This window comes from Argiope bruennichi, chromosome X1 (genome assembly GCF_947563725.1).
Source record: "Argiope bruennichi chromosome X1, qqArgBrue1.1, whole genome shotgun sequence".
Taxonomy (NCBI): domain Eukaryota; kingdom Metazoa; phylum Arthropoda; class Arachnida; order Araneae; family Araneidae; genus Argiope; species Argiope bruennichi.
The window spans coordinates 61,996,053-62,012,953 of record NC_079162.1 but is presented as its reverse complement, the minus strand read 5'-3'; the positions used below and the strand labels follow the sequence as shown (position 1 = coordinate 62,012,953).

The following is a 16,901-nucleotide window of genomic DNA, read 5'->3' as shown; positions in this document are numbered from 1 at the left end:
TTTTAGGAAAATGGAAAGAACATTCGGGGGGTGGGGGCTTAAAAGCGTTCCATGATATCCTACGCCGGAATGACCTTTATCTTGCAGTTGCCACTGTCAAGACAATAAGAAAAAAAAGTATATCCACCTTCTTTGTATAGCTATATCGAATACTAATCCCTTAAAATTCTTTAATGATCTTGGCCACATAAGCATCTTTAATTGAATTTTTTGAAACAACCTGCTCTCAAGCATATAACCACTTAATTTGTGATCATTCTATGTTAAAAAAGGTTTTTCCCGGTATATTTTATCACTCCAAAACACGTACTACATTACTTTTAAAGTACTCTGCATGTATGCAAATTGAATTTAAAAAAAAGATATCTGTGAAGTAGGTTATGTTTAAACGCAATGCGTTTATTCAATTATTCTACAACTACTTTAAATTATTCTACAACCACTTTTAATTATTCACTATTTAATTATTCTACTTTTAATTATTCAGTAATTTTTCTACAACTGCTTCCTGAAGTGAGTGTCAATTGTATTTAATTGATTTGTCGCATTAACTTGTCCCGAATCTCCACGCGAGTTCCAAGAAATGAATTTCCGCTTTAAGAATAAGAATAATTCAAAACAATTACACCTATTACAAATTACAGGTATTTCCTTGTAAACAACGACAGTAAGAAAATTTTGAACACAATTGAAAATGAATCTTTGTCAGTATCATCAATTTTCAGATACGAAAACTCTCCGCTCTTTTGTGCATTCGCCATTCTGTTTTCGTTTCATCAAAATAAGGATAAGATGAAAGTTGGAAGAGACGTTTCTTATTCACTAAGAAATAAATAGAAACACGGCACAGTTTTAATTAACATAATTTTGCATTATTAAAAAATGAATATCAATACAGGAAATGAATACCAAAGAGAAAAACATGCCCAGCAAAGAACATTGGATAAAGCTCTTTTTACTTACCGTTTCTCTCTGTTCCCCTGTTTCCTTCTGTGGTGCAAGTGTTAAAATTCCGAAACGGTTCGAGACGACTTCCTGAAACTAATAGTATTATTTCTTTATTATTTAGATTACCAAAACGTTTGCATTATATATATGTAACATATTTTGGTTTAAGTAGAATGCAGGTTTGAAGACATAGACGAGACGTTGTATTCTTAATTCCGTTTTATTCTCTGCGTAATAAAAGTAAAAAAAGTATTTTACCTTGTAATTTAAAAAATGACCTATTCTATAATTAAATAATAATATTGAATAGTGTTAAAAAGTTTTGCCATTTTCTAAATATTCTGTATAAAATCACATTTAAATTTTAATTCTTCATGCACGATGAACTGAAACCAACTCACCTGAAAGTGATTCGCAGTTTAATGCATTGCTATTTCAGTTTTCAAAATGTGCTATTTAAAGCTGCCTACTTAGAGACTGAATTAAAATCAATAAAAAATATCTAGTTTTAGAAGATGGAGAGGAGGCAAAAAGAAGCCCCGAGACTTCCATTGCTTAAAGTCCTAGATAGCTTAATCCGGCTTTGCTGTTAATGGACAAATGATACAGAAGTGTTTTTTCCAACAAGCGATTAAAAAAAATATTTAGTGACTAGAAAGTTAGTTTTTGTCAATTCTCAATTTTTTTTTCTTTCCCTCTTCTTCATCTTACGTTTTCGATTATTACCTATGAACTTTAACGTTAACTGCGCCGAATTATAAATTTTGACGGACATTTTCTTGCATGTTTTTTCTGTGTTCAATTCTAACAAAAATTCTGTTACACTGTTCTGCATTGCAGTTCTTATTTAATCTTTGGAACATGATTTTTTTGGGATATTTCAAATTGCTTTCTAACGGAGATCTTTGTAATAAATAATTAAAATGATTTTAAAAAGACTATTTCTGAATTAACCTTATTTGAAACGCAAAAAATTATTTAATAAAAACATCAGTTCAAGACTGTTTAAAATAAAATTTTTTTTAAAAATGTAAAATTTCAGATTTTACTATTGAAGCGAATTTTATAAATTTTACTAAATTTATAGCAAATTTATACAAATAAAAACCCTTTCAAGTGAAATAGCCATCCTTATTTCTTATATTTCTGTCTAGTTGTAAAAGTTGATTTTGAATTCTTTATTATCGTATATTCATATTTTACTATGAAAAGGACATTCCTATGAAAAGGATCTTCCTATCTTTTATTTTACCTGAAAGATCCCTTGTAGGAAAATGGAAGGGCCATTTGTGGGGGAAAGAGTAAAAGCGTGGATTTTACTTTCTTTAAGGTTCTTCCTATCTTTCACCTTACCTGAAAGATCCCTTTTAGGAAAATGGAAAGAACATTCGGGGGGTGGGGGCTTAAAAGCGTTCCATGATATCCTACGCCGGAATGACCTTTATCTTGCAGTTGCCACTGTCAAGACAATAAGAAAAAAAAGTATATCCACCTTCTTTGTATAGCTATATCGAATACTAATCCCTTAAAATTCTTTAATGATCTTGGCCACATAAGCATCTTTAATTGAATTTTTTGAAACAACCTGCTCTCAAGCATATAACCACTTAATTTGTGATCATTCTATGTTAAAAAAGGTTTTTCCCGGTATATTTTATCACTCCAAAACACGTACTACATTACTTTTAAAGTACTCTGCATGTATGCAAATTGAATTTAAAAAAAAGATATCTGTGAAGTAGGTTATGTTTAAACGCAATGCGTTTATTCAATTATTCTACAACTACTTTAAATTATTCTACAACCACTTTTAATTATTCACTATTTAATTATTCTACTTTTAATTATTCAGTAATTTTTCTACAACTGCTTCCTGAAGTGAGTGTCAATTGTATTTAATTGATTTGTCGCATTAACTTGTCCCGAATCTACACGCGAGTTCCAAGAAATGAATTTCCGCTTTAAGAATAAGAATAATTCAAAACAATTACACCTATTACAAATTACAGGTATTTCCTTGTAAACAACGACAGTAAGAAAATTTTGAACACAATTGAAAATGAATCTTTGTCAGTATCATCAATTTTCAGATACGAAAACTCTCCGCTCTTTTGTGCATGTGCCATTCTGTTTTGGTTTCATCAAAATAAGGATAAGATGAAAGTTGGAAGAGACGTTTCTTATTCACTAAGAAATAAATAGAAACACGGCACAGTTTTAATTAACATAATTTTGCATTATTAAAAAATGAATATCAATACAGGAAATGAATACCAAAGAGAAAAACATGCCCAGCAAAGAACATTGGATAAAGCTCTTTTTACTTACCGTTTCTCTCTGTTCCCCTGTTTCCTTCTGTGGTGCAAGTGTTAAAATTCCGAAACGGTTCGAGACGACTTCCTGAAACTAATAGTATTATTTCTTTATTATTTAGATTACCAAAACGTTTGCATTATATATATGTAACATATTTTGGTTTAAGTAGAATGCAGGTTTGAAGACATAGACGAGACGTTGTATTCTTAATTCCGTTTTATTCTCTGCGTAATAAAAGTAAAAAAAGTATTTTACCTTGTAATTTAAAAAATGACCTATTCTATAATTAAATAATAATATTGAATAGTGTTAAAAAGTTTTGCCATTTTCTAAATATTCTGTATAAAATCACATTTAAATTTTAATTCTTCATGCACGATGAACTGAAACCAACTCACCTGAAAGTGATTCGCAGTTTAATGCATTGGTATTTCAGTTTTCAAAATGTGCTATTTAAAGCTGCCTACTTAGAGACTGAATTAAAATCAATAAAAAATATCTAGTTTTAGAAGATGGAGAGGAGGCAAAAAGAAGCCCCGAGACTTCCATTGCTTAAAGTCCTAGATAGCTTAATCCGGCTTTGCTGTTAATGGACAAATGATACAGAAGTGTTTTTTCCAACAAGCGATTAAAAAAAAATATTTAGTGACTAGAAAGTTAGTTTTTGTCAATTCTCAATTTTTTTTTCTTTCCCTCTTCTTCATCTTACGTTTTCGATTATTACCTATGAACTTTAACGTTAACTGCGCCGAATTATAAATTTTGACGGACATTTTCTTGCATGTTTTTTCTGTGTTCAATTCTAACAAAAATTCTGTTACACTGTTCTGCATTGCAGTTCTTATTTAATCTTTGAAACATGATTTTTTTGGGATATTTCAAATTGCTTTCTAACGGAGATCTTTGTAATAAATAATTAAAATGATTTTAAAAAGACTATTTCTGAATTAACCTTATTTGAAACGCAAAAAATTATTTAATAAAAACATCAGTTCAAGACTGTTTAAAATAAAATTTTTTTTAAAAATGTAAAATTTCAGATTTTACTATTGAAGCGAATTTTATAAATTTTACTAAATTTATAGCAAATTTATACAAATAAAAACCCTTTCAAGTGAAATAGCCATCCTTATTTCTTATATTTCTGTCTAGTTGTAAAAGTTGATTTTGAATTCTTTATTATCGTATATTCATATTTTACTATGAAAAGGACATTCCTATGAAAAGGACCTATGAAAAGGATCTTCCTATCTTTTATTTTACCTGAAAGATCCCTTGTAGGAAAATGGAAGGGCCATTTGTGGGGGAAAGAGTAAAAGCGTGGATTTTACTTTCTTTAAGGTTCTTCCTATCTTTCACCTTACCTGAAAGATCCCTTTTAGGAAAATGGAAAGAACATTCGGGGGGTGGGGGCTTAAAAGCGTTCCATGATATCCTACGCCGGAATGACCTTTATCTTGCAGTTGCCACTGTCAAGACAATAAGAAAAAAAAGTATATCCACCTTCTTTGTATAGCTATATCGAATACTAATCCCTTAAAATTCTTTAATGATCTTGGCCACATAAGCATCTTTAATTGAATTTTTTGAAACAACCTGCTCTCAAGCATATAACCACTTAATTTGTGATCATTCTATGTTAAAAAAGGTTTTTCCCGGTATATTTTATCACTCCAAAACACGTACTACATTACTTTTAAAGTACTTTGCATGTATGCAAATTGAATTTAAAAAAAAGATATCTGTGAAGTAGGTTATGTTTAAACGCAATGCCTTTATTCAATTATTCTACAACTACTTTAAATTATTCTACAACCACTTTTAATTATTCACTATTTAATTATTCTACTTTTAATTATTCAGTAATTTTTCTACAACTGCTTCCTGAAGTGAGTGTCAATTGTATTTAATTGTTTTGTCTCATTAACTTGTCCCGAATCTACACGCGAGTTCCAAGAAATGAATTTCCGCTTTAAGAATAAGAATAATTCAAAACAATTACACCTATTACAAATTACAGGTATTTCCTTGTAAACAACGACAGTAAGAAAATTTTGAACACAATTGAAAATGAATCTTTGTCAGTATCATCAATTTTCAGATACGAAAACTCTCCGCTCTTTTGTGCATGTGCCATTCTGTTTTGGTTTCATCAAAATAAGGATAAGATGAAAGTTGGAAGAGACGTTTCTTATTCACTAAGAAATAAATAGAAACACGGCACAGTTTTAATTAACATAATTTTGCATTATTAAAAAATGAATATCAATACAGGAAATGAATACCAAAGAGAAAAACATGCCCAGCAAAGAACATTGGATAAAGCTCTTTTTACTTACCGTTTCTCTCTGTTCCCCTGTTTCCTTCTGTGGTGCAAGTGTTAAAATTCCGAAACGGTTCGAGACGACTTCCTGAAACTAATAGTATTATTTCTTTATTATTTAGATTACCAAAACGTTTGCATTATATATATGTAACATATTTTGGTTTAAGTAGAATGCAGGTTTGAAGACATAGACGAGACGTTGTATTCTTAATTCCGTTTTATTATCTGCGTAATAAAAGTAAAAAAAGTATTTTACCTTGTAATTTAAAAAATGACCTATTCTATAATTAAATAATAATATTGAATAGTGTTAAAAAGTTTTGCCATTTTCTAAATATTCTGTATAAAATCACATTTAAATTTTAATTCTTCATGCACGATGAACTGAAACCAACTCACCTGAAAGTGATTCGCAGTTTAATGCATTGCTATTTCAGTTTTCAAAATGTGCTATTTAAAGCTGCCTACTTAGAGACTGAATTAAAATCAATAAAAAATATCTAGTTTTAGAAGATGGAGAGGAGGCAAAAAGAAGCCCCGAGACTTCCATTGCTTAAAGTCCTAGATAGCTTAATCCGGCTTTGCTGTTAATGGACAAATGATACGGAATTGTTTTTTCCAACAAGCGATTAAAAAAAACATTTAGTGCCTAGAAAGTTAGTTTTTGTCAATTCTCAATTTTTTTTTTCTTTCCCTCTTCTTCATCTTACGTTTTCGATTATTACCTATGAACTTTAACGTTAACTGCGCCGAATTATAAATTTTGACGGACATTTTCTTGCATGTTTTTTCTGTGTTCAATTCTAACAAAAATTCTGTTACACTGTTCTGCATTGCAGTTCTTATTTAATCTTTGGAACATGATTTTTTTGGGATATTTCAAATTGCTTTCTAACGGAGATCTTTGTAATAAATAATTAAAATGATTTTAAAAAGACTATTTCTGAATTAACCTTATTTGAAACGCAAAAAATTATTTAATAAAAACATCAGTTCAAGACTGTTTAAAATAAAATTTTGTTTAAAAATGTAAAATTTCAGATTTTACTATTGAAGCGAATTTTATAAATTTTACTAAATTTATAGCAAATTTATAAAAATAAAAACCCTTTCAAGTGAAATAGCCATCCTTATTTCTTATATTTCTGTCTAGTTGTAAAAGTTGATTTTGAATTCTTTATAATCGTATATTCATATTTTACTATGAAAAGGACATTCCTATGAAAAGGATCTTCCTATCTTTTACCTTACCTGAAAGATCCCTTGTAGGAAAATGGAAGGGACATTTGTGGGGGAAAGAGTAAAAGCGTGGATTTTACTTTCTTTAAGGTTCTTCCTATCTTTCACCTTACCTGAAAGATCCCTTTTAGGAAAATGGAAAGAACATTCGGGGGTTGGGGGCTTAAAAGCGTTCCATGATATCCTACGCCGGAATTAACTTTATCTTGCAGTTGCCACTGTCAAGACAATAAGAAAAAAAAGTATATCCACCTTCTTTGTATAGCTATATCGAATACTAATCCCTTAAAATTCTTTAATGATCTTGCCCACATAAGCATCTTTAATTGAATTTTTTGAAACAACCTGCTCTCAAGCATATAACCACTTAATTTGTGATCATTCTATGTTAAAAAAGGTTTTTCCCGGTATATTTTATCACTCCAAAACACGTACTACATTACTTTTAAAGAATTCTGCATGTATGTAAATTGAATTTAAAAAAAAGATAACTGTGAAGTAGGTTATGTTTAAACGCAATGCGTTTATTCAATTATTCTACAACTACTTTAAATTATTCTACAACCACTTTTAATTATTCACTATTTAATTATTCTACTTTTAATTATTCAGTAATTTTTCTACAACTGCTTCCTGAAGTGAGTGTCAATTGTATTTAATTGATATGTCGCATTAACTTGTCCCGAATCTACACGCGAGTTCCAAGAAATGAATTTCCGCTTTAAGAATAAGAATAATTCAAAACAATTACAACTATTACAAATTACAGGTATTTCATTGTAAAAAACGACAGTAAGAAAATTTTGAACACAATTCAAAATGAATCTTTGTCAGTATCATCAATTTTCAGATACGAAAACTCTCCGCTCTTTTGTGTATGCGCCATTCTGTTTTGGTTTCATCAAAATAAGGATAAGATGAACGTTGGAAGAGACATTTCTTATTCATTAAGAAATAAATAGAAACACGGCACAGTTTTAATTAACATAATTTTGCATTATTAAAAAATGAATATCAATACAGGAAATGAATACCAAAAAGAAAAACATGCCCAGCAAAGAATATTGGATAAAGCTCTTTTTACTTACCGTTTCCCTCTGTTCCCCTGTTTCCTTCTGTGGTGCGAGTGTTACAACTCCGAAACGGTTCGAGACGACTTCCTGAAACTAATAGTATTATTTCTTTATTATTTAGATTACCAAAACGTTTGCATTATATATATGTAACATATTTTGGTTTAAGTAGAATGCAGGTTTGAAGACATAGACGAGACGTTGTATTTTTAATTCCGTTTTATTCTATGCGTAATAAAAGTAAAAAAATTATTTTACCTTGTAATTTAAAAAATGACCTATTCTATAATTAAATAATATTGAATAGAGTTAAAAAGTTTTGCCATTTTCTAAATATTCTGTATAAAATCACATTTAAATTTTAATTCTTCATGCACGATGAACTAAAACCAACTCACCTGAAAGTGATTCGCAGTTTAATGCATTGCTATTTGAGTTTTCAAAATGTGCTATTTAAAGCTGCCTACTTAGAGACTGAATTAAAATCAATAAAAAATATCTAGTTTTAGAAGATGGAGAGGAGGCAAAAAGAAGCTCCGAGACTTCCATTGCTTAAAGTCCTAGATAGCTTAATCCGGCTTTGCTGTTAATGGACAAATGATACGGAATTGTTTTTTCCAACAAGCGATTAAAAAAAAAACATTTAGTGACTAGAAAATTAGTTTCTGTCAATTCTCAATGTTTTTTTTTTCTTCCCTTCTTTTTCATCTTACGTTTTCGATTATTACCTATGAACTTTAACGTTAACTGCGCCGAATTATAAATTATGACGGACATTTTCTTGCATGTTTTTTCTGTGTTCAATTCTAACAAAAATTCTGTTACACTGTTCTGCATTGCAGTGCTTATTTAATCTTTGGAACATGATTTTTTTGATATTTCAAATTGCTTTCTAACGGAGATCTTTGTAATAAATAATTAAAATGATTTTGAAAAGACTATTTCTGAATTAACCTTATTTGAAACGCAAAAAATTATTTAATAAAAACATCAGTTCAAGACTGTTGAAAATAAAAAATTTTTAAAAAATGTAAAATTTCAGATTTTACTATTGATGTGAATTTTATAAATTTTACTAAATTTATAGCAAATTTATACAAATAAAAAACCCTTTTAAGTGAAATAGCCATCCTTATTTCTTATATTTCTGTCTAGTTGTAAAAGTTGATTTTCAATTCTGTATTATCGTGATTTTGTCATGATTGTTATTATTTATTTAACATCATTCTCATTACTCGCTATCTTATTATTAAAGGCAGTTATAAAATTCTTTCAGATATGAAACTGACAATCGTTGTAGATATTTTTTATTTTGGAAGTTAGCTTTCATCTCTCTAATATAGTATGAAATTTTAGTTACAATTATTAATATATCAATAAGATAAAATATTGCGGTCATATTTCGCAAATTTAGATATAAATTATTTACTACACTAATTATTACAGTAATTTATAAATTAGTGTAATTATTACATTAATTATAAATTATTACACTAATTTATAATTGTACGAAGCACGGCGTTTAGTCCAAAACCTTGAAGCCTTTTTATTTTCTTGTATGCGAAGTTCGCAAAGAAAATAAAATTATCTTCACAAAGAATTTGATCTCTAGATTTTGATGAATATCTCTGAATCTAAAAAATACATTTCAGAAATTATGTCCGTTGGTGAACACGATAACACAAAAACAACTTGAAGCAGGCGGATCAAATTTGGTATATAGTCTTTACATCAAATTTATAGATTTCTATCAAATTTGTTAAATTTTGTTTCGATAGATCGACAAAATGACGTCAAAAATAAATATTTGGTTTTCTGGCCTTTGTGCATTAATAATGAAAAATTTACCAAAGAGCGTATACTAGTAGGCCCTTTCTTAGCCAGTTTCCGCCAATGGCATGCTGTTAATGCACAAGTAATTATTTTTTAATTTGGGTAATAACCTTTCATTTATATTTGGAAAAACTTTACGGCACTAATTAAAATATTTTAAGGCATTAAGGTTATGCTAGATTATCTGGATTTTAATTTAATAAATCAAGTATAAACAAAAATAAATATTTATTTAATAACAATAAATTAAAGTATCTGGAAACTATTTTGAATGATTTTAAGAACTTAATTTCAAAGTTATATTTTAAAAAATTACATATTCTGATTTTTTTTATTTCATATTCCTTAGGATCAAAAATATATATTCAGTAAATTAAGGATAATTTTGATATAAAATCATTAATCTATCAAAGAAATAAATTCAAAACTAATTCTTTCCACGAAATTCAATGGAATTTTGTTCATTTTAAACTTAGGGGAAAATATAAGTAGTTTTGTATATGGATAATAAGTATTTGCAGTGATTGCATAAAAAATATTTTTGCGACAACTAAAATAAACGCTATTACTACTGCTAAACTAGCTAATAAATTATTGCTATTAACTTTTATTCATTGCAATTAAATATTAATGTGATATAATTTAAAATATTATCAATAATTGATGAGAAATTACTTTGATTTCATTTTCATGTTTCTCTTAATACTTCAGAAGACTTTATTTTTATCTATTGAAATTTTACTAGTTGTATTTTGTGAAGAAAACCGTATTTGTGATTTTTGGAAGTTGTTACTGCTTCCAAAAATATTAAAAGAACAGTTTTATACATGAATGGAAATTTCGCGAAATAAATTTTAAAATGTTGACTAAAACGTCTGGATGCAGATATGACAGATATATTTATTTATGCCTCAAAAATTTCCAGGTTTCAGAAATATTTTTTCGTTGTAGGATAGTCTATTTTTAGAAATGTTTTTACAGGATGTTTTAAATATATTGCATCATACTTCCAAAGAAGATCTTACCTCCTTTAAGGATCTTCCTATCTTTTACCTTACCTGAAAGATCCCTTTTAGGAAAATGGAAGGGACATTTGTTTGAGAAAGAGTAAAAGCGTGGATCTTACTTTCTTTAAGGACCTTCCTATCTTTCACCTTACCTGAAAGATCCCTTTTAGGAAAATGGAAAGAACATTCGGGGGGGGGGGCGTAAAAGCATTCCGTGATATCCTAAGCCGGAATGACCTTTATCTTGCAGTTGCCACTGTCAAGACAATAAGAAAAAAAAGTATATCCACCTTCTTTGTATAGCTATATCGAATACTAATCCCTTAAAATTCTTTAATGATCTTGCCCACATAAGCATCTTTAATTGAATTTTTTGAAACAACCTGCTCTCAAGCATATAACCACTTAATTTGTGATCATTCTATGTTAAAAAAGGTTTTTCCCGGTATATTTTATCACTCCAAAACACGTACTACATTACTTTTAAAGAATTCTGCATGTATGTAAATTGAATTTAAAAAAAAGATAACTGTGAAGTAGGTTATGTTTAAACGCAATGCGTTTATTCAATTATTCTACAACTACTTTAAATTATTCTACAACCACTTTTAATTATTCACTATTTAATTATTCTACTTTTAATTATTCAGTAATTTTTCTACAACTGCTTCCTGAAGTGAGTGTCAATTGTATTTAATTGATATGTCGCATTAACTTGTCCCGAATCTACACGCGAGTTCCAAGAAATGAATTTCCGCTTTAAGAATAAGAATAATTCAAAACAATTACAACTATTACAAATTACAGGTATTTCATTGTAAAAAACGACAGTAAGAAAATTTTGAACACAATTCAAAATGAATCTTTGTCAGTATCATCAATTTTCAGATACGAAAACTCTCCGCTCTTTTGTGTATGCGCCATTCTGTTTTGGTTTCATCAAAATAAGGATAAGATGAACGTTGGAAGAGACATTTCTTATTCATTAAGAAATAAATAGAAACACGGCACAGTTTTAATTAACATAATTTTGCATTATTAAAAAATGAATATCAATACAGGAAATGAATACCAAAAAGAAAAACATGCCCAGCAAAGAATATTGGATAAAGCTCTTTTTACTTACCGTTTCCCTCTGTTCCCCTGTTTCCTTCTGTGGTGCGAGTGTTACAACTCCGAAACGGTTCGAGACGACTTCCTGAAACTAATAGTATTATTTCTTTATTATTTAGATTACCAAAACGTTTGCATTATATATATGTAACATATTTTGGTTTAAGTAGAATGCAGGTTTGAAGACATAGACGAGACGTTGTATTTTTAATTCCGTTTTATTCTATGCGTAATAAAAGTAAAAAAATTATTTTACCTTGTAATTTAAAAAATGACCTATTCTATAATTAAATAATATTGAATAGAGTTAAAAAGTTTTGCCATTTTCTAAATATTCTGTATAAAATCACATTTAAATTTTAATTCTTCATGCACGATGAACTAAAACCAACTCACCTGAAAGTGATTCGCAGTTTAATGCATTGCTATTTGAGTTTTCAAAATGTGCTATTTAAAGCTGCCTACTTAGAGACTGAATTAAAATCAATAAAAAATATCTAGTTTTAGAAGATGGAGAGGAGGCAAAAAGAAGCTCCGAGACTTCCATTGCTTAAAGTCCTAGATAGCTTAATCCGGCTTTGCTGTTAATGGACAAATGATACGGAATTGTTTTTTCCAACAAGCGATTAAAAAAAAAACATTTAGTGACTAGAAAATTAGTTTCTGTCAATTCTCAATGTTTTTTTTTTCTTCCCTTCTTTTTCATCTTACGTTTTCGATTATTACCTATGAACTTTAACGTTAACTGCGCCGAATTATAAATTATGACGGACATTTTCTTGCATGTTTTTTCTGTGTTCAATTCTAACAAAAATTCTGTTACACTGTTCTGCATTGCAGTGCTTATTTAATCTTTGGAACATGATTTTTTTGATATTTCAAATTGCTTTCTAACGGAGATCTTTGTAATAAATAATTAAAATGATTTTGAAAAGACTATTTCTGAATTAACCTTATTTGAAACGCAAAAAATTATTTAATAAAAACATCAGTTCAAGACTGTTGAAAATAAAAAATTTTTAAAAAATGTAAAATTTCAGATTTTACTATTGATGTGAATTTTATAAATTTTACTAAATTTATAGCAAATTTATACAAATAAAAAACCCTTTTAAGTGAAATAGCCATCCTTATTTCTTATATTTCTGTCTAGTTGTAAAAGTTGATTTTCAATTCTGTATTATCGTGATTTTGTCATGATTGTTATTATTTATTTAACATCATTCTCATTACTCGCTATCTTATTATTAAAGGCAGTTATAAAATTCTTTCAGATATGAAACTGACAATCGTTGTAGATATTTTTTATTTTGGAAGTTAGCTTTCATCTCTCTAATATAGTATGAAATTTTAGTTACAATTATTAATATATCAATAAGATAAAATATTGCGGTCATATTTCGCAAATTTAGATATAAATTATTTACTACACTAATTATTACAGTAATTTATAAATTAGTGTAATTATTACATTAATTATAAATTATTACACTAATTTATAATTGTACGAAGCACGGCGTTTAGTCCAAAACCTTGAAGCCTTTTTATTTTCTTGTATGCGAAGTTCGCAAAGAAAATAAAATTATCTTCACAAAGAATTTGATCTCTAGATTTTGATGAATATCTCTGAATCTAAAAAATACATTTCAGAAATTATGTCCGTTGGTGAACACGATAACACAAAAACAACTTGAAGCAGGCGGATCAAATTTGGTATATAGTCTTTACATCAAATTTATAGATTTCTATCAAATTTGTTAAATTTTGTTTCGATAGATCGACAAAATGACGTCAAAAATAAATATTTGGTTTTCTGGCCTTTGTGCATTAATAATGAAAAATTTACCAAAGAGCGTATACTAGTAGGCCCTTTCTTAGCCAGTTTCCGCCAATGGCATGCTGTTAATGCACAAGTAATTATTTTTTAATTTGGGTAATAACCTTTCATTTATATTTGGAAAAACTTTACGGCACTAATTAAAATATTTTAAGGCATTAAGGTTATGCTAGATTATCTGGATTTTAATTTAATAAATCAAGTATAAACAAAAATAAATATTTATTTAATAACAATAAATTAAAGTATCTGGAAACTATTTTGAATGATTTTAAGAACTTAATTTCAAAGTTATATTTTAAAAAATTACATATTCTGATTTTTTTTATTTCATATTCCTTAGGATCAAAAATATATATTCAGTAAATTAAGGATAATTTTGATATAAAATCATTAATCTATCAAAGAAATAAATTCAAAACTAATTCTTTCCACGAAATTCAATGGAATTTTGTTCATTTTAAACTTAGGGGAAAATATAAGTAGTTTTGTATATGGATAATAAATATTTGCAGTGATTGCATAAAAAATATTTTTGCGACAACTAAAATAAACGCTATTACTACTGCTAAACTAGCTAATAAATTATTGCTATTAACTTTTATTCATTGCAATTAAATATTAATGTGATATAATTTAAAATATTATCAATAATTGATGAGAAATTACTTTGATTTCATTTTCATGTTTCTCTTAATACTTCAGAAGACTTTATTTTTATCTATTGAAATTTTACTAGTTGTATTTTGTGAAGAAAACCGTATTTGTGATTTTTGGAAGTTGTTACTGCTTCCAAAAATATTAAAAGAACAGTTTTATACATGAATGGAAATTTCGCGAAATAAATTTTAAAATGTTGACTAAAACGTCTGGATGCAGATATGACAGATATATTTATTTATGCCTCAAAAATTTCCAGGTTTCAGAAATATTTTTTCGTTGTAGGATAGTCTATTTTTAGAAATGTTTTTACAGGATGTTTTAAATATATTGCATCATACTTCCAAAGAAGATCTTACCTCCTTTAAGGATCTTCCTATCTTTTACCTTACCTGAAAGATCCCTTTTAGGAAAATGGAAGGGACATTTGTTTGAGAAAGAGTAAAAGCGTGGATCTTACTTTCTTTAAGGACCTTCCTATCTTTCACCTTACCTGAAAGATCCCTTTTAGGAAAATGGAAAGAACATTCGGGGGGGGGGCGTAAAAGCATTCCGTGATATCCTAAGCCGGAATGACCTTTATCTTGCAGTTGCCACTGTCAAGACAATAAGAAAAAAAAGTATATCCACCTTCTTTGTATAGCTATATCGAATACTAATCCCTTAAAAATCTTTAATGATCTTGCCCACATAAGCATCTTTAATTGAATTTTTTGAAACAACCTGCTCTCAAGCATATAACCACTTAATTTGTGATCATTCTATGTTAAAAAAGGTTTTTTCCCTGTATATTTTATCACTCCAAAACACGTACTACATTACTTTTAAAGTACTCTGCATGTATGTAAATTGAATTTTAAAAAAAGATATCTGTGAAGTAGGTTATGTTTAAACGCAATGCGTTTATTCAATTATTCTACAACTACTTTAAATTATTCTACAACCACTTTTAATTATTCACTATTTAATTATTCTACTTTTAATTATTCAGTAATTTTTCTACAACTGCTTTCTGAAGTGAGTGTCAATTGTATTTAATTGATTTGTCTCATTAACTTGTCCCGAATCTACACGCGAGTTCCAAGAAATGAATTTCCGCTTTAAGAATAAGAATAATTCAAAACAATTACACCTATTACAAATTACAGGTATTTCCTTGTAAACAACGACAGTAAGAAAATTTTGAACACAATTCAAAATGAATCGTTGTCAGTATCATCAATTTTGAGATACGAAAACTCTCCGCTCTTTTGTGCATGCGCCATTCTGTTTTGGTTTCATCAAAATAAGGATAAGATGAACGTTGGAAGAGACGTTTCTTATTCATTAAGAAATAAATCGAAACACGGCACAGTTTTAATTAAAATAATTTTGCATTATTAAAAAATGAATATCAATATAGGAAATGAATACCAAAAAGAAAAACATGCCCAGCAAAGAATATTGGATAAAGCTCTTTTTACTTACCGTTTCCCTCTGTTCCCCTGTTTCCTTCTGTGGTGCGAGTGTTACAACTCCGAAACTGTTCGAGACGACTTCCTGAAACGAATAGTATTATTTCTTTATTATTTAGATTACCAAAACTTTTGCATTATATATATGTAACATATTTTGGTTTAAGTAGAATGCAGGTTTGAAGACATAGACGAGACGTTGTATTTTTAATTCCGTTTTATTCTCTGCGTTATAAAAGTAAAAAAAGTATTTGGCTTTGTAATTTAAAAAATGACCTATTCTATAATTAAATAATATTGAATAGAGTTTAAAAGTTTTGCCATTTTCTAAATATTCTGTATAAAATCACATTTAAATTTTAATTCTTCATGCACGATGAACTAAAACCAACTCACCTGAAAGTGATTCGCAGTTTAATGCATTGCTATTTGAGTTTTCAAAATGTGCTATTTAAAGCTGCCTACTTAGAGACTGAATTAAAATCAATAAAAAATATCTAGTTTTAGAAGATGGAGAGGAGGCAAAAAGAAGCTCCGAGACTTCCATTGCTTAAAGTCCTAGATAGCTTAATCCGGCTTTGCTGTTAATGGACAAATGATACGGAATTGTTTTTTCCAACAAGCGATTAAAAAAAAACATTTAGTGACTAGAAAATTAGTTTCTGTCAAATATCAATGTTTTTTTTTTTTTTTTTTTTCCTCTTCCCTTCTTCTTCATCTTACGTTTTCGATTATTACCTATGAACTTTAACTTTAACTGCGCCGATTTATAAATTTTGACGGACATTTTCTTGCATGTTTTTTCTGTGTTCAATTCTAACAAAAATTCTGTTACACTGTTCTGCATTGCAGTGCTACATAATCTTTGGAACATGATTTTTTGGGGATATTTCAAATTGCTTTCTAACGGAGATCTTTGTAATAAATAATTAAAATGATTTTGAAAAGACTATTTCTGAATTAACCTTATTTGAAACGCAAAAAATTATTTAATAAAAACATCAGTTCAAGACTGTTGAAAATAAAAAATTTTTAAAAAATGTAAAATTTCAGATTTTACTATTGATGTGAATTTTATAAATTTTACTAAATTTA

The 16,901-nt window shown here is 28.4% G+C and overlaps 1 protein-coding gene across 1 annotated transcript in view; it reads right to left on the bottom strand.

The window, feature by feature from the left end:
* Positions 1-16,901, bottom strand: part of LOC129959242 (zinc finger protein 184-like) — a 97,856-nt gene that overhangs the window by 61,878 nt on the left and 19,077 nt on the right. The window contains exon 2 of the mRNA XM_056072066.1: positions 964-1,041. Within this exon, the coding sequence (XP_055928041.1) occupies positions 964-1,041 (78 nt within the window). The remainder of the gene's footprint in view (positions 1-963; positions 1,042-16,901) is intronic.